Consider the following 27,656-nt stretch of genomic DNA (forward strand, 5'->3'; position numbering starts at 1 on the left):
TCAATGAATTTACTTCCTCGTTTGTTTATTCTATCTTCTTTGTCTTCCAAACGAAACAATGTACAAATAAAAACGGAAAAAAAGAAAAGACAAGTCCGAAAAAATGTGCTTATTGTTTCATAATTTCACAGTATAGCAATCCAACACCTGCGATGGAATCGGTGAGCAACAACAAGTGTCTGCGGATGCACTACTGCTACTAGATTCCGAAAAAGGTTTTCTAGGAACTGAAGGCGGAGGTGCTCTTGTTATTATCGCTAAAAGTATTTCATGAATCCATCGTATCTCTTGATTTCCATTTATACAATGAGCCGTCGGTCCACAGTATTTCTTTAATTCCCCATAGTTTTCACAATAGTACGAGAGCTAAAAACTTTCTACCTAAGTTTCAAGCTTTCAAATTTCTATTGTTACCTCCGCATCTATAACCTCTTCATTATCATTAGGATGAAATTTAAAGTCCTTTAGATGCTCTACTTCTGGGTGTTTCCTGATATCGCTTACTGATCCAGTATGAACGTTTATTTTCTTGTTTAGAAGTCTGTCTTTACAAACAGAGAGTTCACACTCCAAAAATATCACTCTGTTTGGTGGTGTATAAATACAATCCAAGCATTCAAAATCTCGTTTTCTAAACGGAAATCCGGTCAAAACCCAACCATTCTTCAAACAATCCTCTTCCAAAACACGTTTGTGTAGAATCTCGGCCAAGATGTCAGAATGCAAGCACGCCTCATCCTTACAAGCTCGTAATCTATTACCTAGATCTGAATTTGAAGACCAAACTTCGCAAAGTAATCGTTCGAATTCAACTTGAAACAAAGAGTTTAAAAGTGTAGTTTCGTAAACAAACATACTGTGGATCACTCCAAATTTTTCAGACAAAAGCTTAGCTTGAGTTTTTTTTCCCGAACCTTTGGGGCCCAAAATCAGTACCCTGGGTTTCATGATGTATTTTGCTGGTTTAGACATTATTATATCAACGCATTCTGTTACCACTTCGTCCAAACTATTATTTTGCAGGTAAACCTCCTGAAAGAAAATGAAACGTGGGGAAAAGATCAGATTACCTACTTTTAGAGAGGCTTTAAAAACTTCTCTTAAACGTGAAATTGTTCTTCTGTATTCGGGCCATTCTGGAAGGACGTGACAATAAAGTAATTCATTCAAAGAATGATTATGTGAAGGAATAAGATGGATCACATGAGTTGGAAGAATTCCGGCATCAATCAAAGCTTTTGCGTCTTTTTCATTTTTAATGCAGTCTTAAAATTCGAATTAACATACAAAAATCTCTTTTTCTGATCCGTACCTACTAAAATCCAACCATTCTTGTAGCAATCATCCTTCCGAACTAACAGCGAAATGTATTTAGCTCTGATTACAGGATTTGTGATTTCAGAATGTCCACTCTAAAATTCGTGTTAGCAAAAACCTAATTTGATAAATTTCTTACAAAAGCCCTCAACAAAGACTCTGTGATAACATTCTGATTAGTGACTTGAGCGATTGATGACGAAATTTCCAAACAATTTACTTTCGGCGAGCACAAAATGATCACTCGACTGGTGTCTCTACTTCTTGCAGCATTTACTAAAATTTCTTTAAGGAACGAAACGTGGTCCCCTGGTTGCTGTATAACAAGTTCTCTAGCAAGTTCCTGAAATATAAAGTAAAAAGAATACAAAGCAATTGCACGTGTTACATGAAACAGTTCGAATATTCGGTGTTTCTCTAAATAGGGAACTTGCCATGGAGGAATGCGCAACGGTCTCTTTGTCGCATCACTCATTTTTGTTCTGTTGACGTGTGAAAGACAATTTATGTTGATTTCATGGCCTGAATGATTGTATCTGAAAATGAAGAAATGGTGGATGCGCCGGGCGAAATAAACCACAAAACGTGAATTTCGCAGTACATTGAAAAATTGAGAATAATTAAAAAGTAACATTTATTTATTATAATCCGTGTTGCTCATAATATGGGTATAGCTTGAAGTCTCCTATTTTTTTCCCGTCCACGTAATTGTACGCATTACAGCATTCCGTGCACAAAAAAACTTTATTTTGAGGCAGTCTGTCGCTATCAACACATATCCACTTTGCTGATGACACTGAGCACATTAAGCACATTTTATTGGCGTGGCGATTTAATCTGAGAATGTGGGGATACGACTGAGCGTGTAAACAATCACTGTTGTCTAACAGTTTGGCGTCAGCGAAGACGAAGAGATGTTCACAATCTCCTTGATGCATGTACAGATATGGATATCCCAGTCGTGGTGATAACGTGTCGATTGTCACCTGTTGATTGCTAATAATAAAATGATTATAAAATCAAGAACTTACATTTTCCATGTCTTGACTATGAAGAATTATGTTCTTGTCTTTAGCCCATGCTATAATAGGAGCTGAATAATCGATAGCGTTCTTGTCAGAAAAATCATTGTAAAAAACGTTATCAATAAATAAGAAGCCAGACGGATAAATGGCTTTAGCATTTCCAAGTTCTTTCAGATCAGCAGAAATATTTTCTACTTCTTTACACAGCCCGCTATCAGATGCGCAAAGTATTGCGTTTCTTACTTCCGATAAAGTATTACGTCCTAGTGCTAAGATCTCATGATCAAATCTCAATCTTTCAGATGTGTTCTTAGCAGAGAAGAATTTAAAAGCTACTGGTTTATAAATCAAAATTGAGACCACAAATTCCGTTCCTGGCAATAAATTCGTAGGGTCTGTCAACTCAGGAAACTAAAAAAAACAAATCTAAAAAAGTTACCATATTAAGCTTCCTTACTTCTATCTTCTTGTGGTACTGTCTTCTACTGTGTGCACACATCTGAGAAGAATTCGACCGCGCCTGTACTAGCTGTAGAGATTTATTTACATTCAAGTTGCTAATGTGTGTTGTTATAAACGGGAAAAGTAGGTTTGAAGTGGAGTTGATGTAAGCAGGCTCAGCCAGTGGGAAATTCTTAGTGTCCTCAATATCACAAGTAAGTTGATCTATGCTGAATTTAGAAATAGTTTGAGATGAGAATTACGTCAGTTTTTACCTGCATGTGTTTGACAAATTTTTGAGGGTGTCAAAAGACACATCCACGTCCATCAAAGTTTTGATCTGAAGCAAATACTCAGATTCGAGAATGATATTCTCGGTGCGAGACGCTGAGAACACGTCCGATTCGAAGACATTTCCGAATTTTCCAAAATAATCGGCTAACGTGATTTTATTAGACGCCCCGTAATTTGCTGGGGGGTAAATTTCCTCCATTTCGGCTTTACCATCGACTTTTAAACAACAACAATCGAAGCGCTCAACTTGTAAATATAACCTAAAAACTGATAGTGTCACCGTGACAGTGACATTACTAACCTATAAAACATGCATTTTGACGTTTAGATGACAGTGTTGTTTCAAGAGTTGCGAAGATGAGTGATTATTTTCAAGAAATGGGGTGGCAGCCCCTTGCTGATGGACAGGCCCCCAATCAGCTTCTACACATGGCCCGTCTGTTTCGAGACTTTAATATCTTTGACGAATCTTTGTTAGAAAATTTAGCACCCCCTGCATCTAAAGCTGTAGTTGAGAATTTGCCCAAAGTGTCAATTACTGATTCAGGTACGTAGGCTAACTATGCCTGTTTAATTAATTTAATTTTGTTGCTTTAAGGTGTTAAATGCCCCATTTGTTTAAAAGAACATGAACAGGGTGAGACTGTGAATGAGCTGCCTTGTAAGCACAAGTTTCACTCAGAGTGTATCTTACCCTGGCTTTCAAAAGTATGTTGTAATAGGTGAAGAAGGATTGTTTTAATGAGTACCTGTTATGTTTTAGACGAATTCTTGCCCTTTGTGCCGTTTTGAGTTACCCACAGATGATGAAGACTATGAGGCTTATCAGAAAGAAAAAATTCGGGCGAAGGAGAGAGAAGCAGAGCTTCAAGTGTTGCACAATTCAATGTTTTCATGATGAACAAAAAATTATTACCTGGTATTATTTTTATGGTATGGTTTTTATGTTATAAATAAATATTTGTTGTCAATTAATCTGTTTAAAAACTGTTTGTTTATTTTATGTAATAAATATGGGTAAAAAATAGCAAGATTGAAGAAATGAACGTGTTCTAGAAAAGGTTTTATTGTTTCTTTACTGACTATAGAACAAAATATCAGCTGAAGGAAGAAAATGTTGACATGTTCCTCTGCTTAACAAAAACGAACACTTAAAAACTTTACAAAACTGCCTTTTTGAACAGAAAATTATTTCGTAGATATCAGACATAACGAGTAACATTTCTACCTAAAGTTTTTAAGTTATTGTTTACAATTATTGTATCTGATGTTCATATTGTCTAATACAAGTTCTTGAATAAATATAACTTTGGCACATCGTGACTAATTATTACATTAACATTAGCACTGAGATCAGATGATAAATCACAAATCGTTAAGTAACATGTGACAAAGGATTAATTTTCATAAAAAACATTGAATATTAATTGTAAAGAAAAAGTGTGAATAAATCGAACGAATTGATCTAAGTATCGTTGCATTTTTTATCAAGGCAAAGTCTTCTGACCCGTATTGATATGTATATTTTACCAAATCAGGAGCACTATCGCCTATTATTTTGAGCGTAAAATGTGAATGTTATTCATGTCTCTAAATATAATACTTACATAAATATAAAACAAACTATAAACGAAAACATAGCAACAATTAATACTTTTTTTTGCTGCAACGATTTTTTACAAATGTTTCGTTACAACATGTATTTTAACTTTTTAAATTTTTTTGAGTTTTCAACAAAACATCACAGAATGGTTATAATGCGAACTTACATATCCCCAGAAAAATCATCTTTTATAACGTGACTCAACTTTACCGAAATCAACGATGGTTTCGTAGCAAATAAACAAAATATTGACTGTTTTATGTTTACACGGAATGTAAAGAAATCCCATTGAAAAACTTACAGTGATCATATTACGTCATTCCTTTGTACAGGTAGAATGTTGCTCAACGCCTTGTTGCCCGCCAATTCTTTATAAGACGCCGCAATGACTTGTTTAATGTGTTTGAAGACTTCTAAATCAAATACTGATCTTGCTGTATTGACCAAATCAAAGGGTTCTTCAATACATAAATATTTCCATTGGTGAGGCTCATTTTTAGGGCTTTTCGCTTGCTTACACATCTCAATTGGTAACCGCGACCCCGTTCGCACTGAAATGGCGTAATTTTGATAGTTAAAATAAGAGTAATAGTGGAAAAATCCGATCAATAAATCACCAAGACACCGCGTATTCTCCGAGCGAAACTCTTTTAAACCTTTGATGACTCCTTGGACGTCCATAGTGCGGTTTTCTTGAGATGATGTAAATTCTTCAGGGTAGAGAGTGTGCAGACAGGGCAGAACTGCCGGATATACCCCACCTATCAAACAACAATAGAAAAAACAAGAATTGTTAGACAGAAGTACTTACACTGCAAGTAATGTATCACCATCAAAGTCCACGAGTAACTGGATAGAGTCATGTTTCTGGCGTCTTTGATGTTGTTAGCTTGTGCCCAAATCTTCACGATTATAACCAGAGGTCTAACTCTCCAATCCATCTGGGCGTAGCTATACAGCAAATGAGTGTTTTGGATGCCGACCGCGTTATTGCAGTTCAGATCAATACGAAATCCATTATCTTTGCTTTTAAATTTCAGAATCGGGACTTTGGCCATGATTAACTCTGCTTCGCTTGCGAGGCCTGGAATGGGAACAAAATTAACATTTGTAGATCATCATTTTAGCGTAGTTAATTCGTAATAAAGTAAATATGTAATTAAGCAAATTACCGTTCTTTAGAAGAGCATGCTGCAGGTAGTTCAAATGATGTACAGAGTCTAGCCTAGGCTCATTACTACAAGGTTTTGTTAGAAGGCAAATATCAATATCACTTCCTTCTAACGCAAATCCTGACATTGTAGATCCTACTAAATATAAGCCGTAGTTGCTGAGGCAGACCTGTAAACATAAAAGTTACAATTGAGACTCATGTTACATTTTTAGTCACCTTAAAAAATAAAAAAACTGACTTCCACAAATTCAGTTTATTTATGTAAGTTTCTTCTTTCTGAATTCTGCCTAAAAACATGTCCCATATGGCCTGGTTTAATGGATCCCAAGGACTTCCATTTAATAAAACTTGTGGATTAGGATTGATTTTCATCATGTAAGCTCTTGATTGAAATCTTTTCATTAAACCATGAACTTTTCGCTCTGTCTCTTCTGCATGTTTGGAAAACTTACTGCGCTGGCCAGAACGGTAATAATATTTGCTAAAGAATAAAACATTTATTTGTGATGAAAGACATGCAGACATGCAGACACACCTGTTTTTATTGAAATTGATATTGGGTTGGTATAAACTAGGCTGATTAAAACAAGATCTATGGTAGATCTCAGCCTTTTCATTCTTTCTTTCCTGCTGTCTGTTTTTATTTCCTACAAAATCCAGTCAGAAATGTATTAAAAAATTAGATTACAGTACCTTTAGTATCAGAGGTTTCACTAGACACCTGGGAGGCAGTACTTTCATCAGTTTCATGGTCTTGTGAAGAATCTGTGCCACTCGTCGATTTTAAACATCTCTCTTGACCCAAATCTGCCACATTATTATTGTAATTCACTATTGCTTTCAATGGAAATTTGGAATCCCCTTTCAAGTTATTAACATAACTAAATTCCGTTCTATACGGATAATCTCCGTTCTCTTGAAACTCGACGAAATTATGCAGACAAAAGTCTTCTTTACCACACACTAAAGTTTCAGTAATGCGGTGCACATTATTTTTAGGTGAAACTGTAATTCCTGATGCCATTGTTTGCTAACTACACTTAATTGCCTCCGCGAAACAACCTCAGTCCATTCTGTACAAATCATATTTTAGGAGACTTTTTATGGGCTTTTTTTTCGGCGGACAAAAAATTGAGATTTTTGAGGTTAAAAACTGTCAAATCGGAAAAATAAGTTGACACGCGGAAACACTGCACACCTGTAAACAAAACCACTTAAACAATCAACCCGAGAGTCTAAATCTTGACACCACACTCTGAAATAACATTTTTTACAATTTATTTTTTGTTCATCTGAACAATCTTGCCTCCAAACTACGCTTGCGCTCTCGTGTTGAAGAAGGACACAAGTCATCACGACTACTCGTTTCCTACTTCCGGTTGAACTAAATCAACTAAATACAAATTGAACTACTACCACCAATTTGAAATGTTTATTAAATTTGTTATTTTTAGATGCTTTCTATCAATTTTTTTATCAGCTCCATTTTTTCCTTATGTCTCCTCTCCCTGTTTTCCTCTTTTTGTTTGAAAATTTCCAACAATATCGTTTTCAACGACTCTTTACTTTCATTTACCGCGCTTGTGCTCGTTTCATTTTGATCATTTGCATCAATAACGGGATCTGCTGTTTCTTGCTCTATAATTTTTCGTCTTCTCCACCTTCTCAGGAGAGTTTTATACCTGTTTTCACACTGAGCGGCTGATTTTGGGACTTTCAGATCATTTTTCATGTCTCGCGCAATGTGAAGCCACAGTTCCCTCTTCGTCCGAATTTGTTTGCTGCGACCTGTTAGCATTATATATTTATTGTATTTCTTCAATAAATACTTGGTCTCTCGATCATTCCATTCAGCCGCAACATTAGAAGTGTCTTCATTTTTGTCATAAATTAATTCCGATTTTGTAATTTGGGGTAGCGAGTCCTCCTGAGAGTTCAAAACTACAAAGAGTCGTCAGTATTTACAAAAAATTGTTCGTAAATTCACCGGAGAGAGTAATAGGGACTTGTTTTTGCTCCGGGTCGTCGGCGTCGTAGAGAATTTGCAAGAAACTCATTTTTGAATTGCGCGGGCTCCTCTAGGTGCTCCAACACTTGCTCCGGTATCGTAAAAAATCCGGGATAAAAGCGAAGTGCGAAGTTAAATGGTGTCACTTTACATTAATCGGTGTTCGGTTCCTAGCAGATACGATTGGTTTATTTAAAATTGTTTAAATTATTTCGAGATTGCTCGGGTTCACTCCAAGTTTTCACGGAACGCATGAAAGTTCACGCCATGTTGGCAGATAGGCGCCAAATTCAAATTAATTAAAAGTTGAAATAAAAAATTTGCTCATATTTTATTGCGTAAGTAAAGAAGTTTTTTGTGTGATTAATTAAAATAACTTATTAAAACTAAAAGACAGATCTGTCACCTTTATTTTCAAGGTATTATTAGTATCACAAATACAGAACAATTTACCTTATGTTGTATGTACAGTATGTAATGTGTAAAAAGCATGACTAGTCCTTCTATTTAAATCAATACAAATAAATAATAAAGGAATGCATTGCACGATTGTATAAAAATTATAAATCAAACAATTTTCAACTATACATACAATATAAGTTACTTCTTATAAATTATGTCTTATGAAGATGTACGAAACTATTGCCATAAACCTGCATAATTTCCAGTTAACGTAGCTGGTAAAGGCCCTCCAGCTGTGAACAATCTAGTGCCACTAGTGTCGTAGCAATGAGTATAAATTGCGGGAACATATTTTACATTTTGTACGTTGTCAACGAACTCGTCGTCTGGAAACTAGAAATTCTGTTAGACAGGATATTTATTTTCAGTGGAAAACATACCACGTAACCTTTACTAGCTTTAAGTACGACTGTTCTTGAAGAATTAATACTAGAATCTAAGTATTTTCCAGCTTTCAAGTCATAGAACATTAGCATTCCTAGCCCAGTGCCCACGGTGAGAACATCTCCTTGAAAACTCGCCGATCTTATGCCACAACCGGAATAGCGAGATGACACTTTTTTCACTGCCTGCAACGTTTGAGTTGTTAAAAAGAACATTAATATTCCTATAAGATCCAGACAATTCTGAAGCTTTCAAAAGAAAATTACCTGAAGCGTCCTGCAATCCAAAAGCAAAGTGTATGATCGGCACCCCACGGCATAAAGCCCCGACTCCTGCACAGCTAAACAAACATTCTCTTGAGAAGATGGTAGTTTTCTTGATAATTTCTGCTTGAATGTTTCAGCGTTCCAAATATGAATATAACCATTTAAACTTAAAGCCGCAATTTCTTCATAGGATTTGTTAAAAGTTAGCGCACGAACCTTAAAAAAAATATGAACTCGTTGCGTTCTCGCAGATGTGGAAAGCTACCCTTTGAGAATTCCGGCAGTCTTTAACAGAAATGGCAGAGATGTGTTGATACATAGGAATATCTGTTTTATGTTCAAACATGTCGGGGGTTATTCTCCAGAGAGCCATTTTAGTGTCTCTAGATCCAGACACGAGAAACTCGTCATCCAACCAGCACATATCAAACACCCAATCTTTATGCGCATTTTCACCCACACATACAGGATCTAAAGTTGGCAGCCTATAAACAGCAATATCACATGTATTCCGTGCGCCTGTTGCAAGGAGCGTTTTTGAAGGATTTATTTGTACTGAATGAATACCACAATGTGCTTGTTCTGCACCTCCAGGGTTGTCTCTGCGGCTCCTTAAAGAAGGAATCTGATCCAACTTATGTGTAACCACATTATAGACCATTAACTGCAACATTACTTTTATTGAATCTGAATGGAAAGAGGGTTGAACTTACTTTATTACATTTTGTACCAAACACTACTTGTCTATCACTCAACCATTGTGAACAGAAAACCTTGTTCATGTTCCCCAAGGTGATGGGAGTCTCCCGGAACATTTCATGGGTGAGAATGTGTCTTGACCCGTAGTCACTTACTACTGAAGTTGTATTTTTACTAAACATTTCCCTACTTTTCACATAATCCACAAAGTTGTAAGAAGTATTCAAGATTTCCTTTTGCATTGCTAGAGTTTCTTCATCACTGTCACTATCTTCATAAGTTATAAAGTCTTCGGGTTTATCAGTCCTACGGTTGTGTTCCAGTCTTGTTGCTTTAGCCTTATTCTTACGTTCCTCAATCCTAGATGGTATGGAACAAGGTGGAGCTCTCCCGTACACTGGGATCATTCGAGTTTTCGACATTTTGGCCGAATTCGTCCCAAATTAATTACCCAAATAAATCATTACTGTAAAGGCTACTAAAGTCTTTCAATAGAAGACAACAAACTATTGTCAATACACAAACTGTCAAAGCTTGTAACAATGAGGTGACGACCTGGCACCTGGTTGGCATTCATTCGACAAAAACGCGTAACTGAAACGAGCTAGAAACAAGTACTTGCGTTAATTTGGAGTCCTGGACTGAAAAAAATAGAGTACCTCAGCTGCTTTCACCGATTTTTGATCAAAAAGTTGGTGCAATTCTAACCAAACTACACAAATCTAAGTGACAGGTGACAGATATTTGACAGATTTGACAGAAATCGAAAAGTCAACCGCCAAAGCACGTGTGAAATGAGTTCCTTCAAGAAACTAAACACCAAAATTTACGATAAAAACAAGTCGGCAATTACTGCGGACACGTTATACTGGAAACAATTAGGCGTAAGATTCTTTTGATTGATCTTCATGAAATAATTTCGATGTTCTAGACACCGGTGTTGGTGAAAGAGTTTGGTCCCATTGATTACATAGATTTTTCCCCAGTGGAGCCCTATTTATTCGCTGTGACTTGCTCAGTTCGCGTGCAAGTGTACAATCCTATTACAAAGTTGGTGACTAAAAACTTGTCTAGATTTCGAGAAAATGCGTATGGGGCTGTGTTTCGCTCCGATGGCCGTTTGTTATGCGCGGGGGGCGAAGAAGCAAGTGTTAAATTGTTTGACACGTCTACAAAAAGTCTTTTAAGGTAAAAACTATACTGCTTTTCTTCAGTACAACTTTAATTTCAGGTTATTTAAAGGTCATAATGCTGCTGTGCACAGAACGCGCTTCATTGAAGGAAATTCCCAAATCGCGTCATTCTCCGACGACAAGAACCTCAAAATTTGGGATATTGCCACTGAAGCAAACATCCACTCATACACAGACCATGAAGACTACATAAGAGCAGGAGCTACGAGTCCAGCAGTCCCAGATGTTGTTCTTTCAGGAGGATATGACAATTCAGTGAAAATGTACGACCTGAGAACGGACAAAATGGTTTTGAATGTGAACCATGGAAGTCCTGTAGAATCTGTGTTGTTTTTACCCACTGGAAGTCTGTTTGTATCAGCTGGAGGAACAGAAATTAAAATTTGGGACACTCTGGCGGGGGGCAAACTCCTAGGAAGTATATCGCAACACCACAAAACCATCACATGTCTTAGACTAGCCAGTAATAACAAGAGATTATTATCAGGGAGCTTGGATAGGCATGTGAAAGTTTATGATATCAGTAGCTTTAAAGTTGTTCACACTATTGATTATCCCAATTCTATCTTAAGCATGGATGTGTCTAAAAACGACGAAACTTTGGCTGTTGGTCTGGTGGACGGACTTGTTGCAATAAGCAGGAAAGTGGAAACAGAAAAAAAGAAAGAGGAGAAGAAAATATCATTCCAGCATGTCACTCACATGCATGAACCAGTCGTTGATGTCGTTGTACCCCAATATGAGCCCGGTGTAGAAACCAAACATGATAGATGTTTGCGAAAATTCGAATATTCAAAAGCGCTAGATGCAGTCCTCCTCAATTATGTGGCCACCAAAACACCTGAAGTAACAGTCAGCTTAATACAGGAACTAATAAAAAGGAGAGCGCTACAAAAGGCGTTCAAAGGGAGAGATCCAAAGTCTTTGACGCTAATTCTACGATTCTTCATTAGAAATATTACAGAAATCAGGTTTAGTAAAGTTTTAGTAGACGCTGCAAACATCTTTATAGACACCTACAAGGAAAATCCTATAATAATGAGCCCGGTATTGAGGGGGTTATTAATAAACCTAACAAAGTTACTTAAGGACGAGGAAGAAGTTGCAAAGGAGTTAAACAAGTTGCAAGGAATGATGCACATGCTGCTGTCGGCGGCTACAGTGCAGTCGAGAATTAATGAAAGCGTACCCCATAATTTAACACCTAGTACTGATGCCCAGAAGAATTTAATTGTAAATCTTACGTGACAGTTAAAGTAATGTAAAATAAATGAGTTTTTTTTTTAAATTTCGCGCTTCATAGTAGTTCATTTCTTCTTTCGTAGTTCTGATCATGTTTTTCTAACCTCCAAAATCGTATATGTTTTTTGTGTACAAAATGAGTACCTTTCCTTTATTCCCCAAGCTAAAACCAAAATTAACAGACTCTTTGTGGTTTGATGTAGATCAGCCCTGTGACGATGAAGAGGAAGTCTCACAACTAGAAGCTCAACATCAAGCTTGGGTATACTTATGTTATAAATAAGGAATAATGTTATGTTTTAATCTCTGATTTCATAGTTGCAATCGATCTCACAACGCGACAGCGATGTGACTCCAATTGGTAAAACTATTTGCGAGGTATAATTGGTTTTGAAATTGAATTGATTTAAATTTAATTCTGTTTGTAGCCTTTAGATGATGATGACGACGATGAAGATGAAGACGATAATGACGATGACGACGAGTCTGAGAGTCATGATGAGGAAGAAGAGGATGAAATCGAAATGGATGTTTCTCAAGAAAGAAACTCTCCAGCAGATGTTGGCAGTGGAAGTGACGTGTTTTAGATGACTCGTACTTGTGATGAATGAGAAAGGTGTGATTATAATATTTATTGTAATAAAATAACTTGGTAATTATTATTACAAACATGAATCATTCAAAATGTAAATTAAAAGCATTTGAAAAGCTGGGTTGTCACCAGAGAGCAGAAATTTTGAAGCTTCGGAATATTTAGTGTTCGATAATGCGACAGATTGTAAATGTCTTACATATCACGAATTCAAAAATTAAATTTTTTCGAAAAAATTTGAATTGGGTTATATTTTTGACAGATGACATCTGCGAGTGTTGACAGCAAATTGACAATAATTTATCAAAACGTCATAATTTTGTTGTTGTAGTTTTTGACAGAACTCTTTATATTTCTATATTTATTTTGCCAACATTTACAAAGACTGAAGCATAAAAATCACTTCGTTCCTTCATTCATTTAAAAATCTATCGATTTTCTTTTTTATTGAACCTAACCTAAAAATCTGACAACCTTGTCAGAGTGCAGTGAAAGGCACATGCTTTTGATTCGCAAGCAGTGTTTGGAATAACTTTCTTCTTGTGATTTTTACTGGTGTAGAGCAACATTATCTGTATCACATATCTGTGAATAAGAAGTATTTGCAAGGTTAGTACATTCTTTGTTATTTGGTATATTTTGTGTTGTTGTATTTACCTACTTTTATTTTAATTACGTAAGTTGATTATGCAAAAATTCGAATGAATTCAGTAGTTTCGTGAAGACAATGCAGAAGAATTTAAAAGGAGTTCCATTGATGGTTGCTGTTGTGATGCAATATGTTGGTAGCAAAATGGGGCATGTTCTATTTAATTTGCTTTAAACTCAGTTTTAAGATCAAAATTTAAATTTATTGTGACTGGTGACGGATTAAATACTGTTATAAAACAAAAATTGATTTAGAGCCAAACTACAATCACTTCTGTGAGATAATTTTAATTGATCTTTTGCATTGAAATTATTTCATTAGTTGATCAAAATAGAAATTATCAAACAGTGGATTTCCCAACCCAGTTCCCCTAGCTTATCCTTGAGTAAAGAAAACCAATGTATTGTCACGTATGCAAAATTTCGTATTTCATACATACAACTCAATTTTTTTATCGTATTAAACAAAAAAATGGAATGTATTTTTTGCAGTGAAGAATAGACCTTTTTTTTTGTCGAGTGTGGAATTTTTTTTTAAGTGGGTAACTAATCAATTAGTCTGTATCAGTTGCAATTACTGTTAATTGATCAATTTCAATAAAATTAACACCATTTTCCAACTGTTGCATAACTCGTTAAAGTTTAAAGTAGCAAATAAAACGCTTTTATTATGTTTAATTTTTATTTCTGTATTACTACAAAGTGTAAACAGATAGTATTTATTGCGGTTCTACAACTACCTGGGGGTATGTTAATACAGGCATATATTTATTCTATTCTATTCTAAAAAAAATGATACTTGGTCTAAAAACTTTATACGAGACAAATATCAATCTTTCTAAATGGAGTTATCAAAGACTGTGTTAAAAAGGCAATTAAAGCTTCAGATTTAAATTAAAAAGATCCAAAATCAGAAGACAATTTCAATTTTTATTTAGAAACAACAGCCAATTTTTGCAATGTTCTTGATCAGTATTATCAAATGGAAATTATCACTGTAATTATTATGTATTGAGCAATGTTTACAAAATTTTCTATTAGGGATAAGATAGAATTAAAAAATTAAAACAATGTAACAAAGTTGATTTGATTTGACAATATCATTAGATAAAAAAACTACTTTGATGATCAAATGATTTTAGCTGAGACATCCTTTAGCGATAGTATTTGAAATTTCCCTAAATAAAAAAAGAAGAAATCACTCAAGGACCCTTTTCTTTTAGCTTTATCATTGTTTTGGTTTATTCAAAATCTGAAGACTTTCAATAGAAGATATTGGTTTTATTGCCTGCTATTTTTTGTAGATGCAATTCCTTTTTTATTCTCAAATCATACGGCAATCTCTCCAATCTTTGCAAGTACTGCTATAAAAACAACTATATTTTTCAATAATTCCATTTCCTTTAATCTTGACGTAAAGTCAAAATGTAGTTATTAATCCACTATATTGTGCCGTCTTTATCAACGACCACACCACTTTCAATAATAAAAAACAATACACATGAACTGATAACACCCGAAACTGTTGCCAAATGCCAGTCTACGTGCTTATCTTCAGGCTTGAAACTTATTGGTTTATTGCACACGGTACTAAAATAATTAGTACCGTGTGCACTATATTGGATCCGGTAAAAGTACTAGTGTTGTTAGTACTTAAGGTTGAATTTTGTTAACAAAGGTAGATTGTTGTACCGTGTGCAAAGAATTGGGCTCGTGTGCAAAGTTTTATAGTTCAATTCGATGAGATCTAGATAACTTTCTATTCGAGTTGGAGCTCTCAATTGTTGGGTCAATTTTTTGTTCATATATTTTAGTACCGTAATCAGTCATGCTCGACAAAACTGTATCTGGGGTCCAGTGAGAAGTCTGGCTAGTTCTCAAAAAATCCAAAAGTGGCAAATAGGAGAAGCTTTTTCATTTTGCCCGTTTTTTGTTTTCTATTGATTGGGATTTCTATTAAAACTCCCGAGTAATTTTAATTGGAAGACTACGCATTATAATAATTACAGTTTTTTGTACTTATGCTCTGCTGAAAAGCGCAAACGGAAACCATTACACTCGAGCCAAAGATAACGATGGAACGTAACGGATGTTACTTTTTGTTATCTTCCACAACACCAGAAATGTACTTTTATTATTCATAGAATATACCCAATTAGTTATTTTAATCACCTATGCAATACAAAATTGTATCCACATCCGTCAAACTACGAGTCAAAATTTGCTTCCAATATGAAATTTTTGTATTCTTAAGAACGCAAACATACAGTGGAAGAGCAAAATTGTCTGTTGATGAAGGGAGACATTGAATTACTTATCGGTGCCGTCACCATAAAGTCAGTTGCGGTTTATTTATCAGAATATTGTTTTTGTTTTTTTCTAAATTCTAAGGTGTACAAACAGTTGCACAACAAAGCCGGATATAACGCAACAATTTTTATTTTTATATATTCTTCATTTTTATTTCTTATAGTTATTTTTTCTGTGGAGCCTAGAAACTCAAAGGAATTGAAAGACCTTCAGCATGGAGTGAAAGGCACCATTACATGATTTACATTTTCGGTAACCAACTTTTAATTTTCTACATAATTTAGTTACATAAAATATAAAAAAAAACATTTCAAAATTGAAAGACTTGTTAATCACAATAACAATGAATGAGAAAAGTTGTATCTCATATCCTATAAATTTAACAGTTTGAAATTGATTGGTACTTGTATGAAGCACCCCAGTATGTTCCATGACGCAAATAATTAAGAGATTCGTAATCAGACGCAATTTTAATTATGCATGATTATTGATTTATTCTAGCGAGGTATTTCGAAAAAAAAAATTTTTCAGACGAATATTATTGAAAGATAGTTTAAAATTCTAGTTGATTAAAATAGGTACAAACGCCCTATTTATGTGTTTTACCTAATGTGGTCACAAACAGTGTGATAACTTCCCCCCATGAGCCGCAAATCTATCAAACGATAATCATGAATAGTTTTTATTTGAGTAACCGTGACTGGAGAATGAATGTAGACCAGTTTAGTACCTTGCAGGACGTGAACAAGAACGGATTCCCAACAAAAAAAAACCACGAAATTTTAAATGGGGATCATAGGTTGGTAGTTGCTTTGTTCCGTTCTGCGTCCCCCAATTTTTTGAATTTCCTCATTTTTGTGAATTTTTTTGTGCGTAGCTAACATGAATCATCACGATCATATGAGCCATGGTGATCATGGTATGAGCCACGGGATGGACCATGGGATGGATCACAGTACCACCGACATGCCTGACATGGATCATGGGTCAATGCATGGAATGGGGATGTCTATGGCTGTGAGTATTTTGGCTTCTCGGACTTGATTTTAAATTTATTTTATTACTTTTATTTTGTAGCCTTCGTTTTCTAAATAATTAATTTAGGATTAATACCCTTTTTTCTTTTAGTTCCACGCTGGCTTTAACGAAGTCGTCCTCTTCGAACAATGGAAATTCACTACAATAGGCGGCCTAATTGGTTCCATGATTGGAATTTTCTTCATGGCTGCGATCTACGAGGGTCTTAAGTATTACAGGTAATTTTTTGATTCTCAACTCTTCTGGATCTAAAATTCGAATACAGTAAATTATTGCTTTAATTTCAGGGAGTATTTATTTTGGAAAACATACAACGCGCTGCAGTACCGTGCAGTGACTCTTCCAGAAAAAGGTGTTGTTTCCGAAGACAATCAAATAGTCCAGTAAGTTTGATTTTTCTTTCTTATGCGCGTAACAAAGTCGGCTAATTTGAGGAGCAAAAAATGGAGATTTTTTACGGAACCAAGATCAGTGAAGGGTGGTACAGGGAGGGTAGTGGAGCATTTTGCCCACCCAAATTGATGACTTCTAACATAACGCAATTTGTAGCAGTTTTTACTTCCTTTACGTTCTGGCATTTTATGACTTTTTTCTTACATTTTTTACTTATTTTAGCATGGTCGGGGAAGTTATCCATAAGCAGCCGTAAGTTGTTTTACATTCGCACTTCCGTAGAGTAATAGTGCACCCCTTAGCAACTAGTACTAACAGTACTCAAATAATTGTTAACACTAACTTTCATCTAACATATGTAGTTAGAAGTATTTCAATAGTTTTCTTTTTCCAGACCGACGATGTTGAGCGGCATGCATTGTTACCAAACTGTTCTTCACATGATCCAGATGGTCTTATCGTACTTCCTTATGTTAATTTTTATGACGTACAATGTCTGGTTATGCTTAGCAGTTGTAATCGGTGCTGGAGTGGGATATTTCTTATTTGGATGGAAAAAATCGGTTATTGTTGACGTTACAGAACACTGCCATTAACCTAAGTGGAAACTGTGTAGAATAAGAAATTATGAACTATCAAGATGTATCTATATTGCTATTGTTCCTGTAGTTAATTTGTTATCTAAAATGACACTATCCAGTCCAATTTTTTATTGGTTTCGTTGTTTTGACTTAACTTAAGCAGAAAATTATTTGGTTAGGTTAATACATTGGCTCAATTTTTTAAATTCTGTATATTTTAGTATTATTATAAGTTTTTACAAGTTTGAGATATTCATTTCAAGCGTCCTCAAAAATCCGACAGTAATACTCTAAAAATAGACATTTGCGAGTTTAAAGTTGTCCATTGCGTCAACGCAACTTGAAACTAAGATAAGTCTAATGACAAATCAACTACAACTTCGTGTTACAAAACGTAATTAATAAAAGATTTATTTTTGATTGTTTTGTTTTTTTGGCTCACTCAAAAAAAAGAGTTTGTTATTTATTAACTCTGATAATCTTTATTCCATAAAACATACAAAAAAAAAGAAGTAACATGATACTGCATATGCCTGTGCTGTATGTCTAAAGAAACTCAAATCAACATAAATGCAAAGTATGAAATCTACGGCACAGTACGAGCGTAAAAAGATTACGATGTCTTATGACTTTTAATGATTTCCTGGTCTCCTTCAGAAACGAAACGTTTGCGTCCTCTATTAGGCATTTTCTGAACGACCTTCTCAGTCAAAAATCCCTCCTTATGGCAGCGATCGACAAATCTATCCAAAATAATGTACGCCAACGGTACATCCATGTGAATATCAGGTAAATCATCAAACACGCGAATGAATCCTCTTTCCATTTGCTCAGGAGTGAGCAAAACAGCCGCATCAAACGCCTTCAACACACTGCAAAGAGCCTCTTCAATGGAAGTACTGTTGGCTTCCAGCGCCATAACAATAGCCTCGTACACCAATTCATGGTGAAAATGAGGCACTTCCAAGTTGCGCAGACATCTACTAGCTTCTTCAATATCTCGCGATGAGATAAACTCTTGGAGGGTTAGATTCATCTGACGGGTTAAAGCTTTCACTGGTCTTAAGGCTCCTCCGACGCCCCAGACGTTGTGCAACCTAACTAGACCGTGCTTCATGGAGAGTAGAATATCGGCTCTGCCTAGAGCCTCCTGGAACACTTTATTATCGCTTTTCTCTTTGGTAATAGTAAGAAATTTTGGAGGAATACAATCGTCAGCTATAGCTCGAGCAATAAAATTGCCGAGGACAGTCGGGGCGTCTGGAATATCCAGGATCAAGTCATTCAAATTCGCGAGGAGACTCTGGAAGGCTTTGGTGATATCAGCCTCGGAGATCACGTGACCGAACAAGTCGGAAATCAACACTGAAGTCATCTCGCGATGGGAAGGTTTGTGGTCCATTGCGATTTCGATCACTTGTTCCACTAACATGTCTCTGTAATGCTTGGGAACAACGTCCGTCAATGCTAAGGAGGCTTCATTAGTATCCCCATTTTCGAAGTATTCTAAGATGATGGGATCTACTTTCTTCTTTATCTCTTCGTAGGAGACATCCGGCACTGCAAAACAGTGTTAAAAATCTAAATATAAAAGAACCATCACTACCTTACCTATAGCTTTCAGTTCGATATCGCCGTTATTTTCATTATCGAAATTCGGGTCGTTCACGTCCTCGTAAGTTTCCAATAGTTCAGACCCGGGCAGTCCCCATACGCCCTTGCCACCAGCACCACCTTTCTTTGGAAGACCACGACCGTAACCGTTCCTAGAGCGACGGCTATTTTTCCACGATCGAGGACCGTGGACAAAACCAGAAGTCACAACAGCTTCCTTGCTTAGCTGTCGGTGTACTTTCTTCGCTCTTCTAGGCTTAGAACCGGAACTATCACCACTTGCAGCAGTATCCTTGGTGGAGAGCTCTTCGTCAACTACTTTGTCGATGTCGATATCGGCATCGATGTCAATGTCGACATGGCCTTTTTCCACAGCCATTCTGCAGTAAATAAAAGAAAACACTAGTGCGAGCTCGAGATTGTCCGACAGTAGGTTTCCTGAAAAAAAACAGGTTAAATTTAAAGAAAAGTGGACAATTGCCAATTAGGAAAAAATGAATTGGTTTTGGGGGTAAACATGGAGGACCTTGAACTCAATTCGAAATAATTTTTACAAATCAAATTGAATGATATTATAACAAATTGTACCAAAATCGGAACCACGACGAGCTTAGCCGGAAATTCATTTATCTATGGAAATACGATACGATTTTCGTCACTAATTAGAAATTCTAATGGCAATTTCATGTTTAGTTATGGCAAAGCAAAGTAGTATGATAGGAATTCTCTCTATAATGAAACTATAGTCAACAAGATTCTTATTACCAAAGATAAAAATACGTTGTAAATTCTTTCAAGCTGCTGAATGTCACTGAAAGAAATTTATTCCATACCTTACATTATGATTAAAAAACTTGAAATTTTTAAGATTGGCGGAAAATAAGCCAAGCTACAAAACTGATGAAACGTGTGGTGATAAGTAAGCTCAAACTCAGAATACAAATGAAAATGGCATTAAAATGAAAAAACAAGATTTCAAAAATATCCAAATACTATAGTCAGAATTTTATAACTTTGGTTTAACTCCGCCTACCTTTTGGGTCAATTGAATTTTAGCTGGAAGTCTGATTTACTCTGCAACATTTTGATAGTTCGTTGATAATTGCCAGAAGCCGGGGTAGAAATGTCTACACATTAGAAGACGAAACAAGATCAAAATCGACGAAGATTTTACGAATAATTAAATTCCCGCAAAACTGTAAATCTTCTTGACAAATGTGACACTAGAGTTGTCAAATATTTGATCATGTTGTATAAAGGAGGCTAACCATTCCTTGACTCGACAAATTCAAATCGTCATTTGTCCTATAAGTACAGTTTCGAACAAGAAATGTTAGAATTATTGTAGAAAATAAGTGTAACTTCAAGGCTCTCTAATGCTTATTGGACCATCACTGTATATGCCCGGAAGCAGCAATAATTATTTTCATTTGTTTACATTAATAGCCATAACAAGTGAACTGTCCGATAGAAATTTATTCGAAAAGCGTTGATGTGAACGGACTCAAAGAAAGTTTTTGTCGTGTAAACGAGGCCTTATTGCATCACACCTCTGTCCTACAAGGTCATGCGTGTTTAATGTGTTGCATAACTCGCAGTTATCCAGATTCCAATAAAATCAAAATTCTAATTAATCTCTTGCTGTTTGAGTAATACCCAATAACACAACAAAGGATTATGATTTATAACGTGGATATAAAACGGTGTTTCGTCATCAAGTATTAATTACAACATAAAAAGTTAATATTCGCTGCGAAATCAACGACTGATAATAAACTTTAGGCCGACAAAGAAAACCCATGTGGTTTGTTTGGTGCAGTAACTTAAGAATTCCCAATTAATTGATATTACGAAATCAACACGTGAAACAAAAGGAGGCCACGTTCTTTCACCTTATTGACAAAAATCAATTTAAAACCCTTTCAATCAAAAAATCTAATAAACATTCTAGAAGGAGCCAACCTGGGAAACCAGAAGGTAAACAAAAACAAACCAGCTGGGTATGGGTGGGTGCACGATTCATAAATATAGCATCAAATTGATTTAATCCAGAAATATAACACTTACCGTAAATAACCGTTGAACTTTTATTTCACACGAATTCAAGATCGCGTTGAAAAACCACAAAATTCGCCGAGTTTTTAAGAAAACCGTTTTTGCGCAACACGCCAGTAGAAGACAGCCATAAACAATACAGACCGGTGTAAAGTTTCTCCACGTCGGTGGAATTTACCGGCACTCTGTCTCTTTTCAACACGCACAGAATGAATACGAGTTGGAATGAAAGTGAAATAGATGTAACAACATAACATGTCGTCTGTTCCCTTCTACCACGATACGATGGAAAACATTACTTTTGTAAATAAAATGCGTATTGTGCACCCAACGCACAATGTAGAGAACGCGGAATGGGTGGAATTTTCTATGGAAAGATTAAAAAATAAATACAATCTATTTTTAATGACGTTAATTAGGAAGTTTTAAGTTACTCGAAGCTTAAATTAGCTCCAACTTTGTTGTAACAAATTTGTTTCGAAATAACCGCTTTGTTTTTTATTTTCATTGCCAAAACGCTTACATAAAAACAGAACAGTAATTTTTTTGGAATATCTTGTGTTCTCTTGGTTATTAAAATTGTAATTAATCCAGAATGCATCACCAATTTGAAATTCGCGGTATTAGTGCTCACCAGGGGAATTTTGTTCCGCCAGATTCTCCAGGAAAAGGGCTCATCTCATTGGCTAAAATTCAAATACAAAAACCAACCTAAGAACCAAGCTGTCTTACGGTTTTTAGAGATAGTGTCACTGAAAGTTTTATTAAAATTAAACGAAAATTAGGTGTAACTGTATTGTTAGATAATGGTCAAGTAATTCATTGTGTTTTTAAATGTGTTTCGTGTGTTTTACTTGAAACTTTGATTATTTAAATTCCTTTGTACTAAAGCAAAAATGGAAAATATTAGGGTCTTTTTTGTACTCCCAGAAGGTTGCGGAAACGAAAATGATGCCTCAGATATAATGCGGCAAGCCTATGAAGTAATTATAACTTACACTAAATTTCTTTACATTGTTAACCTTTCCCTAGTCTTGCAGACAAAATGTGATAAACGTCTCATTAGTTAATGATGTAAATTTAAGTACAATTGATTTAATTAAAACAGATTTTGTGATATTTCAAGATTTTAAAGGTCCACATTTTGAAAGCCTTAAAGAAAGCAAGTGTGCGTAAGTATACGGAATTATTGAACATAAAATGGCAATCACAATTCTGCAGTAGAATTTTAGGTCCCTGGTGTATTTTAGTGTGTCTTATGAAGGGATTCCCAATTCCGAATTTCACATGGCCTATTTATAACGTGGCTATGTCCAATTGTGTTGTCTCCTGCTCCTCAGTTGGAAAAGCTAAAAAACTACAAATCAAAGAAAAAGTCCAACTAATGGGTGGTTGCTACACTGATAGTCTCATGTCAAAGAACACTCATTTAATTACAGAAAGTGTAAAATCAGAGAAATATATTGTAAGTGTGATATAGACAGAAATGAGAAAGTCACTTTTTTTTTGTAGCTAGCAGCAGAAAGCGGTTTGAAGATTTTTGTGTCCCAGTGGTTAGATGCAGTTTGGAATGCAAGTCAAACTGAAAATGTCCACTGTGATGAACCTCAGTTTGACAAATATAAGTGCCCTCCTTTTTACAATCTAACTATCTCATCTACTGGTTTTACGAACGCGGAAATGCGAACACAGCTCGCTCAAACTGTGGCAAAGCATGGAGGTGTTTTTACTGGAAATTTGGCAGTTACCACCACAGATGTGCTAGTCGTCTATGGGGACAGGTATTATTAAAATCTCTTGATCTTCTGTAATCTAATTTTTTAGTGGAGTCATAAGTAAGAAGTACCAAGCAGCTAGAAAAGTTGAAAACATTTTTTGTGTCACTATTGAATGGGTTCATGATAGTATCTCAAAGGGTTATGCTTTACCACATAACTTGTATACAGTTAGTAAGAAATTAACATCTACTCCCACGAAAGACAACTCATCTGGCCCTAATTTTTCAATGATTAGTGCTATAGGGGATGTAACTTCCAGAGCACCACTTGTATTTGAAGAATCGATTTTACCTAAGAAGTTAGCAACCAATCTTTTTCATAATAGAATTTCACCTGCTAAGAGGAAAGGTAATGTCTAATTAAATACAAAACGCAACTACAATCTAACTTTAGGATCAACTGTTGATGATCTGGGGACTTTAATTGATGGTCTTGATGTCAAGAAAGCAAAAAAAGCCGGACAATACTTGGATGGTTGTAGTGTAAGTTTCTCATTTTACTGCTTTGTTTGTTCAAGTTTTGCCTCTTGTTTCTTCATTGGTGATTTGTGATTTTATAGATATACCTAGCTGGGTTTAAACCAGACCAAAGAGAAAAGCTCTCCAAAATTCTAAATCTAAGCGGAGCAACGCGATACGACGACATCTCCGATCGTCTCACCCACATCATTATCGGGGACCCCACTTGTCCAGAAGCGAAAATTATAAAATCAAAGAACTACTCAGTGTCCATGGTCTCCATTCACTGGCTGTTAGAGAGTATGGAACAACAACAAATCGCGGATGAAGAAAATTACTTGATTAGCTTACACGACGCTGACAGGGATCAGTTTAGTTCACCGTTGGGGAAAAAAGTATTTCTTCTCTAACATTTGACTGTTTATGCAAGAGTTGTTTTAGGGGCTAAGTTTATTAAGAACCAAGAAAACGTGGACTCCTGACGAAGGTGCAAAACCCACTGTAGTGTGCCAGGATTTGGAATCTGATGACGAGTTACTGCAGCAGTATCGTCAGTCACAGGCACAAGATGATTCAGACACACTGGCACAGTTGCTAAAGGATAATAGTAGTTTTGTTTCGAAACCTAACGTCACTGAAGATTCCAAACTGACAACCGACGCTTCAAGTGAATCTTCTCAAAGTATTCAGAATGATAGAACCTCCCAAGATACCAACGTATTCTACTCCAAGAAGTTTGTACTGTCTAATTTCTCGTCTGAAGAGTCCCAGTTCATCAAACAACAAATTGAAAGTGTCCTGGGAACAGTAATGCCAAAAACGTACAAAGGAATTCCCGACTACTTGGTGGCTCCACCGTTTGTCACAGCTCCAATACAAGTTTCCGCCCTTGAAGTTGTCAATCAGTATTGGATAGCTGAGTCTATTGAAGAATGCCAAGAACTTCCAATCGCTGACTATCACCGACCTCTGGTTATCAGCGATAATAAACCTTTGGAGGATTGTGTCGTTACCATCAGTGGGTACACATCATATGAAAGGAGCTTCTTGAGAGACCTTACCGAGGCTTTGGGGGGAATCTCACAAGAACAATTTGCGCGCGTTTTAAGTGTAGAAAAGAAAGTCAAAGCGTCGACACATTTAGTGAGTTTGGAAGCTAATGGAAAGAAATATATGGCCGCTTTAAAATGGGGGTTACCAGTGGTTAGAAAAGAGTGGCTGTTTGAATGTGCGAAAACCGGAAGACTTGTAGCTGAAGATCAGTTCCTCATCGGAGATTCCAAAGGTATAAACTCGATTTATTTGTATTTCTTGTTATAGTAGTACTTTTAAGCTCCTGGAAGGAAGAGCAGCGAAAATTATGGCAATATTTTAAAATCTAACAACACTCCGAGCAGTACAAAATCGTTGAAACAAAAGTCAACAGCTGCCCGTCAGACTCCATCCCTCGACATTAGCAGAAATGGTAAGCGATTTTTTTTGTGAACTTAATTTTTACGACTTCCCGAGGAGACTAATTTTTACTCAATTTAGCAGAAACAACTCCAGTCAGTCATCGCTTGAAGGACTGTGGCAACGGTAAATACGCTCTTTTTACCATCCTCTTTTTATAATACTTTGTAGAAAAAACTCCAATGAACCAACGACTGTATAATGATGGGGTCACCGAGACCCCATGCAGTCAAGTGACCCCTATAAACAAACTAATGGAAGAAGTCAGAAAAACTAATCTTTTGGGCACCCCTCAAACGCCACCAGTCGCTAAAACTTGGTACGATGTGGACACACCCGAAAGTCCATTTGGTGCTTTTATACGTCCGCATTTATCACCAAAATCAAAAAAGGAATTGATGCGGTATATAAACGGTTTACCGGATTTCGTTCCTCCAAAAGAAAGGAGAAAATCAACTGTATGTTATTCAACGGAAAAAAAATAGTTTAAGTTATGATTTTTTTTAGCCTTTATCAGAAGTGAAACGAAGATGCTGGGCAAAAATTTTAGGGTCGCAAGAGAGTCCTCTTAGTGCAGCTGGACCATCCAACCAAGTGAACATTGAAAATCCTCAGAATGACGGGAATGTCGAAATGGAGGAAGATCCTAATAACGTAGCGGAATCATCTGCCAACTCCGATCCTGAACATGCTGACATGGAGCAAGAACCACTTAGTAATCGCAATACACAGGTGATTTTGTTGTCATTGATTGTCATTTGCTAATCTCTTTTTTAATAGGAACACAATACGTTTATTAATACGAAGCTCCAGCAAATCGAAGATATGGTTTCCGCTTTTGGTGAAAGTCGGCGAAATAGCAGGGCGTTCCAAAACAATGTTCCTGTAGAAGGTAAATGTCTTGATCTTTTGGTAAAGCTCTGACGTGATATTTTTAGAGGGGAAACTGTCTATGAAGGAGACGCAGCCGTTTACTGTCGGCTGGGATTACGATGACGTTTTTTCAACAGAGGTACGTTGTAATAAGCATTTACTGGGTGTTCCAAGAATTTTTTTAAATTTTGGACACCATTATACCTTCACATCTAAATGAAAAAAATTTTAGTCAAACACACGAATCTTCATGATTTCCGGTGTTGAAAGCAACCAGCGCCAAGACTTCGTCACCAAAATCGAAAACCTAGGAGGTCAAGTTTCGGAGATGAATTCCTACGACCCTCAATGCACACACTTAATTTGTACCAAACCGGCCAGAAATGAAAAAACTTTGGCTTGTATGGCCTCTGGTAAATGGATCGTCCACACATCTTACATCGAGAAGTCTTTAGCAGCCGGGAAATTTTTACCCGTTAGTAGCTCTCTTTTAATGATTGAATTATAACTTCCATTTCAGGAAGAAGAGTTCGAATTTGGAAATCCGAAAGCAAAAGAAAACATTAAGATGGACAGAGAAAACGACCATAAAATACAAGCTATTCATTGGTGGCGTAAAGAAGTTTCCAGAAGAGGATACGGAGCTTTTAATGATATGCGCGCTATTGTTGTAGCCCAAAAAAAAGATCCCATTGTAAGAGTAATTGAAGCAGGAGGCGGACAAGTTGTAGAAGCAACGTGAGTTTTTTTTGCGCTAATGTAAAAAAGTAATTTCTTTTTTTAGACCGCCGTTTGATGAAAATATACACGCGACGCATTGCTTGCTGGAAGCTAGAAGTGTTTCTGATTTTAGTCACTATAACTGTTTAGCACAGCAAGGCGTTCTTTGTATTAACACGCTGTATATTAGCGATTTTTTATATAGAATCAATAAGGATATCAAAGATGCCATTTTGCCCCATTTTACCAGTTTCTATTCATAATGAGTTAGTAATTATTGTATCGATTATTTTCAATTAAGTACTTTCGTTTTTCTCAGCTTTTGTTTAATATTCCTTTCCACTTTCCTTTTGTGGGGACAAAAAACAAAAAAAAAAGATTTTTAATTGCAAGTGTTTCGATACTTCCGACAAAAAACAGTTATTCTCGAAGCCGTAGATAGAATTTCTGGACCAACATGTCTCCGGGAACGCTGGATTTAAAAAAAAATCGAAAAATTCCTGTTTTACCCGGCGCATCCACCATTTCTACAATTTTCCATTTTCTTATTTTAATTGCAATATAATTAAACCACACTTTTACTAATACTGTATATTTGGATAGAAATCTGATAAATTCACAATAAAAATATAGACAGCGAATGTGCAACATATATAAAGAATAGTTAAACAGTAATAGAGAAGTACACTTTAGGCGTCAGACGTATTTAGTCCCTTTTTAATAACTGAGCTATACACAAACTCTGTGACCTTACTCTAAAGTGAATAAATAAACAATAAATAGCAAAGTCAACTTGTACACGAGTGCGTTAATTGACATAGTCTTCAGTGATGTACACTCAGTTAAGTCTGAATATTATAATAAATAACTTGAAATTTTTGTTGTATTTATAATAAACCCACTTTATTGCTCGTAAACACTTATACAACAACTTTTTTGGATCAGTATTAAGGGGCCTCCATTCACCTCCAATCTTTCACTCGTTTTTCGAAGAAATTCGACATTCAACAGCAATTAGTTTATCTTTGGTAAACAT

The 27,656-nt window shown here is 35.9% G+C and overlaps 11 protein-coding genes across 17 annotated transcripts; 5 read left to right on the forward strand and 6 right to left on the reverse strand.

The window, feature by feature from the left end:
- Positions 1-117: 117 nt before the first annotated feature.
- LOC148172338 (adenylate kinase 8-like) lies at positions 118-1,835 on the reverse strand. The gene is made up of 4 exons (XM_088038539.1): positions 1,457-1,835; positions 1,313-1,412; positions 415-1,265; positions 118-366 (listed from the first exon to the last, which is right to left on the reverse strand). Exons 1-4 carry the CDS (start codon positions 1,790-1,792, stop codon positions 118-120), a joined length of 1,536 nt encoding a protein of 511 aa, XP_087894665.1. The 5' UTR covers positions 1,793-1,835.
- Positions 1,836-1,932: 97 nt separating this feature from the next.
- Positions 1,933-3,326, reverse strand: Pbp49 (proximal sequence element A Pbp49). 2 transcript variants are annotated; one of them, XM_088038535.1, is made up of 4 exons: positions 3,059-3,326; positions 2,800-3,013; positions 2,349-2,753; positions 1,933-2,303 (listed from the first exon to the last, which is right to left on the reverse strand). In XM_088038535.1, the coding sequence occupies exons 1-4, from the start codon at positions 3,274-3,276 to the stop codon at positions 1,959-1,961; spliced, it is 1,182 nt and encodes a 393-aa protein (XP_087894661.1). In that variant the 5' UTR covers positions 3,277-3,326; the 3' UTR covers positions 1,933-1,958. The 2 variants fall into 2 exon arrangements, with proteins under 2 accessions (XP_087894661.1, XP_087894662.1); XM_088038536.1 differs by having other exon boundaries at positions 2,800-3,008; positions 3,059-3,195.
- Positions 3,327-3,434: 108 nt separating this feature from the next.
- Positions 3,435-4,394, forward strand: LOC148172340 (E3 ubiquitin-protein ligase RNF181-like). Its single transcript, XM_088038538.1, has 3 exons — positions 3,435-3,624; positions 3,676-3,785; positions 3,841-4,394. Exons 1-3 carry the CDS (start codon positions 3,435-3,437, stop codon positions 3,973-3,975), a joined length of 435 nt encoding a protein of 144 aa, XP_087894664.1. The 3' UTR covers positions 3,976-4,394.
- Positions 4,128-7,204, reverse strand: LOC148172341 (poly(A) RNA polymerase gld-2 homolog A-like). The gene is made up of 6 exons (XM_088038534.1): positions 6,548-7,204; positions 6,390-6,501; positions 6,071-6,335; positions 5,853-6,021; positions 5,492-5,764; positions 4,128-5,441 (listed from the first exon to the last, which is right to left on the reverse strand). Exons 1-6 carry the CDS (start codon positions 6,876-6,878, stop codon positions 4,987-4,989), a joined length of 1,605 nt encoding a protein of 534 aa, XP_087894660.1. The 5' UTR covers positions 6,879-7,204; the 3' UTR covers positions 4,128-4,986.
- A 67-nt stretch (positions 7,205-7,271) lies between these two features.
- On the reverse strand, positions 7,272-8,148 carry LOC148172342 (uncharacterized). The gene is made up of 2 exons (XM_088038537.1): positions 7,842-8,148; positions 7,272-7,795 (listed from the first exon to the last, which is right to left on the reverse strand). Exons 1-2 carry the CDS (start codon positions 7,909-7,911, stop codon positions 7,305-7,307), a joined length of 561 nt encoding a protein of 186 aa, XP_087894663.1. The 5' UTR covers positions 7,912-8,148; the 3' UTR covers positions 7,272-7,304.
- Positions 8,149-8,239: 91 nt separating this feature from the next.
- On the reverse strand, positions 8,240-10,255 carry DCAF12 (DDB1 and CUL4 associated factor 12-like protein). Its single transcript, XM_088040122.1, has 5 exons — positions 9,688-10,255; positions 9,240-9,638; positions 8,975-9,190; positions 8,705-8,893; positions 8,240-8,657 (listed from the first exon to the last, which is right to left on the reverse strand). The coding sequence occupies exons 1-5, from the start codon at positions 10,093-10,095 to the stop codon at positions 8,502-8,504; spliced, it is 1,368 nt and encodes a 455-aa protein (XP_087896248.1). The 5' UTR covers positions 10,096-10,255; the 3' UTR covers positions 8,240-8,501.
- A 17-nt stretch (positions 10,256-10,272) lies between these two features.
- Positions 10,273-12,154, forward strand: LOC148172344 (U3 small nucleolar RNA-associated protein 15 homolog). Its single transcript, XM_088040121.1, has 3 exons — positions 10,273-10,557; positions 10,605-10,861; positions 10,905-12,154. Exons 1-3 carry the CDS (start codon positions 10,468-10,470, stop codon positions 12,112-12,114), a joined length of 1,557 nt encoding a protein of 518 aa, XP_087896247.1. The 5' UTR covers positions 10,273-10,467; the 3' UTR covers positions 12,115-12,154.
- Positions 12,155-12,820, forward strand: LOC148172345 (anaphase-promoting complex subunit 15). The gene is made up of 3 exons (XM_088040128.1): positions 12,155-12,370; positions 12,427-12,486; positions 12,537-12,820. Exons 1-3 carry the CDS (start codon positions 12,227-12,229, stop codon positions 12,693-12,695), a joined length of 363 nt encoding a protein of 120 aa, XP_087896254.1. The 5' UTR covers positions 12,155-12,226; the 3' UTR covers positions 12,696-12,820.
- A 158-nt stretch (positions 12,821-12,978) lies between these two features.
- Ctr1A (Copper transporter 1A) lies at positions 12,979-18,090 on the forward strand. 4 transcript variants are annotated; one of them, XM_088040124.1, is made up of 7 exons: positions 12,979-13,309; positions 15,822-15,910; positions 16,536-16,675; positions 16,787-16,914; positions 16,984-17,079; positions 17,312-17,341; positions 17,484-18,090. In XM_088040124.1, exons 2-7 carry the CDS (start codon positions 15,895-15,897, stop codon positions 17,683-17,685), a joined length of 612 nt encoding a protein of 203 aa, XP_087896250.1. In that variant the 5' UTR covers positions 12,979-13,309; positions 15,822-15,894; the 3' UTR covers positions 17,686-18,090. The 4 variants fall into 4 exon arrangements, with proteins under 4 accessions (XP_087896250.1, XP_087896253.1, XP_087896252.1 ...); XM_088040127.1 differs by lacking the exon at positions 17,312-17,341; XM_088040126.1 differs by lacking the exon at positions 15,822-15,910.
- Positions 18,091-18,125: 35 nt separating this feature from the next.
- On the reverse strand, positions 18,126-21,514 carry Pdcd4 (Programmed cell death 4). Its single transcript, XM_088040123.1, has 3 exons — positions 21,352-21,514; positions 19,282-19,722; positions 18,126-19,230 (listed from the first exon to the last, which is right to left on the reverse strand). Exons 2-3 carry the CDS (start codon positions 19,661-19,663, stop codon positions 18,284-18,286), a joined length of 1,329 nt encoding a protein of 442 aa, XP_087896249.1. The 5' UTR covers positions 19,664-19,722; positions 21,352-21,514; the 3' UTR covers positions 18,126-18,283.
- A 512-nt stretch (positions 21,515-22,026) lies between these two features.
- On the forward strand, positions 22,027-26,938 carry mus101 (mutagen-sensitive 101). 3 transcript variants are annotated; one of them, XM_088038793.1, is made up of 17 exons: positions 22,027-22,322; positions 22,372-22,511; positions 22,561-22,804; positions 22,852-23,120; positions 23,164-23,465; positions 23,511-23,599; positions 23,677-23,970; positions 24,017-24,860; positions 24,909-25,040; positions 25,109-25,153; positions 25,199-25,485; positions 25,535-25,759; positions 25,808-25,919; positions 25,966-26,039; positions 26,133-26,375; positions 26,421-26,638; positions 26,685-26,938. In XM_088038793.1, exons 1-17 carry the CDS (start codon positions 22,236-22,238, stop codon positions 26,881-26,883), a joined length of 3,804 nt encoding a protein of 1,267 aa, XP_087894919.1. In that variant the 5' UTR covers positions 22,027-22,235; the 3' UTR covers positions 26,884-26,938. The 3 variants fall into 3 exon arrangements, with proteins under 3 accessions (XP_087894919.1, XP_087894921.1, XP_087894920.1); XM_088038795.1 differs by having other exon boundaries at positions 25,112-25,153; XM_088038794.1 differs by having other exon boundaries at positions 22,564-22,804.
- The last annotated feature ends 718 nt before the right edge of the window (positions 26,939-27,656 follow it).

This window comes from Gnatocerus cornutus, chromosome 6 (genome assembly GCF_029298725.1).
Source record: "Gnatocerus cornutus isolate USDA-ARS CGAHR chromosome 6, icGnaCorn1.1, whole genome shotgun sequence".
Taxonomy (NCBI): Eukaryota; Metazoa; Arthropoda; class Insecta; order Coleoptera; family Tenebrionidae; genus Gnatocerus; species Gnatocerus cornutus.

Excerpts from the sequence above, each read along its gene's own strand:
- LOC148172338 (XM_088038539.1), bottom strand. The coding sequence starts at position 1,792 with ATGAGTGATGCGACAAAGAGACCGTTGCGCATTCCTCCATGGCAAGTT. Across the intron at positions 1,413-1,456 it reads AGTCTTTGTTGAGGGCTTTT|AGTGGACATTCTGAAATCAC; the intron begins GTAAGAAATTTA and ends CACGAATTTTAG. Across the intron at positions 367-414 it reads AAGAGGTTATAGATGCGGAG|CTCTCGTACTATTGTGAAAA; the intron begins GTAACAATAGAA and ends GAAAGTTTTTAG.
- Pbp49 (XM_088038535.1), bottom strand. The coding sequence starts at position 3,276 with ATGGAGGAAATTTACCCCCCAGCAAATTACGGGGCGTCTAATAAAATC. Across the intron at positions 2,754-2,799 it reads AGTACCACAAGAAGATAGAA|TTTCCTGAGTTGACAGACCC; the intron begins GTAAGGAAGCTT and ends TGTTTTTTTTAG. Across the intron at positions 2,304-2,348 it reads ATAGTCAAGACATGGAAAAT|GTGACAATCGACACGTTATC; the intron begins GTAAGTTCTTGA and ends AGCAATCAACAG.
- LOC148172340 (XM_088038538.1), top strand. The coding sequence starts at position 3,435 with ATGAGTGATTATTTTCAAGAAATGGGGTGGCAGCCCCTTGCTGATGGA. Across the intron at positions 3,625-3,675 it reads AGTGTCAATTACTGATTCAG|GTGTTAAATGCCCCATTTGT; the intron begins GTACGTAGGCTA and ends TGTTGCTTTAAG. Across the intron at positions 3,786-3,840 it reads TCTTACCCTGGCTTTCAAAA|ACGAATTCTTGCCCTTTGTG; the intron begins GTATGTTGTAAT and ends GTTATGTTTTAG.
- LOC148172341 (XM_088038534.1), bottom strand. The coding sequence starts at position 6,878 with ATGGCATCAGGAATTACAGTTTCACCTAAAAATAATGTGCACCGCATT. Across the intron at positions 6,336-6,389 it reads ATCAATTTCAATAAAAACAG|CAAATATTATTACCGTTCTG; the intron begins GTGTGTCTGCAT and ends TTTATTCTTTAG. Across the intron at positions 6,022-6,070 it reads CAGTTTTTTTATTTTTTAAG|GTCTGCCTCAGCAACTACGG; the intron begins GTGACTAAAAAT and ends TTATGTTTACAG.
- LOC148172342 (XM_088038537.1), bottom strand. The coding sequence starts at position 7,911 with ATGAGTTTCTTGCAAATTCTCTACGACGCCGACGACCCGGAGCAAAAA. Across the intron at positions 7,796-7,841 it reads AGTCCCTATTACTCTCTCCG|TTTTGAACTCTCAGGAGGAC; the intron begins GTGAATTTACGA and ends GACTCTTTGTAG.
- DCAF12 (XM_088040122.1), bottom strand. The coding sequence starts at position 10,095 with ATGTCGAAAACTCGAATGATCCCAGTGTACGGGAGAGCTCCACCTTGT. Across the intron at positions 9,639-9,687 it reads TTGGTACAAAATGTAATAAA|TTAATGGTCTATAATGTGGT; the intron begins GTAAGTTCAACC and ends GTAATGTTGCAG. Across the intron at positions 8,894-8,974 it reads TGGATTGCAGGACGCTTCAG|GCAGTGAAAAAAGTGTCATC; the intron begins GTAATTTTCTTT and ends CAAACGTTGCAG.
- LOC148172344 (XM_088040121.1), top strand. The coding sequence starts at position 10,468 with ATGAGTTCCTTCAAGAAACTAAACACCAAAATTTACGATAAAAACAAG. Across the intron at positions 10,558-10,604 it reads TATACTGGAAACAATTAGGC|ACACCGGTGTTGGTGAAAGA; the intron begins GTAAGATTCTTT and ends TCGATGTTCTAG. Across the intron at positions 10,862-10,904 it reads TCTACAAAAAGTCTTTTAAG|GTTATTTAAAGGTCATAATG; the intron begins GTAAAAACTATA and ends CTTTAATTTCAG.
- LOC148172345 (XM_088040128.1), top strand. The coding sequence starts at position 12,227 with ATGTTTTTTGTGTACAAAATGAGTACCTTTCCTTTATTCCCCAAGCTA. Across the intron at positions 12,371-12,426 it reads AAGCTCAACATCAAGCTTGG|TTGCAATCGATCTCACAACG; the intron begins GTATACTTATGT and ends CTGATTTCATAG. Across the intron at positions 12,487-12,536 it reads TTGGTAAAACTATTTGCGAG|CCTTTAGATGATGATGACGA; the intron begins GTATAATTGGTT and ends TTCTGTTTGTAG.
- Ctr1A (XM_088040124.1), top strand. Across the intron at positions 16,676-16,786 it reads GAATGGGGATGTCTATGGCT|TTCCACGCTGGCTTTAACGA; the intron begins GTGAGTATTTTG and ends TTTTTCTTTTAG. Across the intron at positions 16,915-16,983 it reads GAGGGTCTTAAGTATTACAG|GGAGTATTTATTTTGGAAAA; the intron begins GTAATTTTTTGA and ends CTTTAATTTCAG.
- Pdcd4 (XM_088040123.1), bottom strand. The coding sequence starts at position 19,663 with ATGGCTGTGGAAAAAGGCCATGTCGACATTGACATCGATGCCGATATC. Across the intron at positions 19,231-19,281 it reads TATCGAACTGAAAGCTATAG|TGCCGGATGTCTCCTACGAA; the intron begins GTAAGGTAGTGA and ends ACTGTTTTGCAG.
- mus101 (XM_088038793.1), top strand. The coding sequence starts at position 22,236 with ATGGAAAATATTAGGGTCTTTTTTGTACTCCCAGAAGGTTGCGGAAAC. Across the intron at positions 22,323-22,371 it reads TAATGCGGCAAGCCTATGAA|TCTTGCAGACAAAATGTGAT; the intron begins GTAATTATAACT and ends ACCTTTCCCTAG. Across the intron at positions 26,040-26,132 it reads ATGACGTTTTTTCAACAGAG|TCAAACACACGAATCTTCAT; the intron begins GTACGTTGTAAT and ends AAAAAATTTTAG.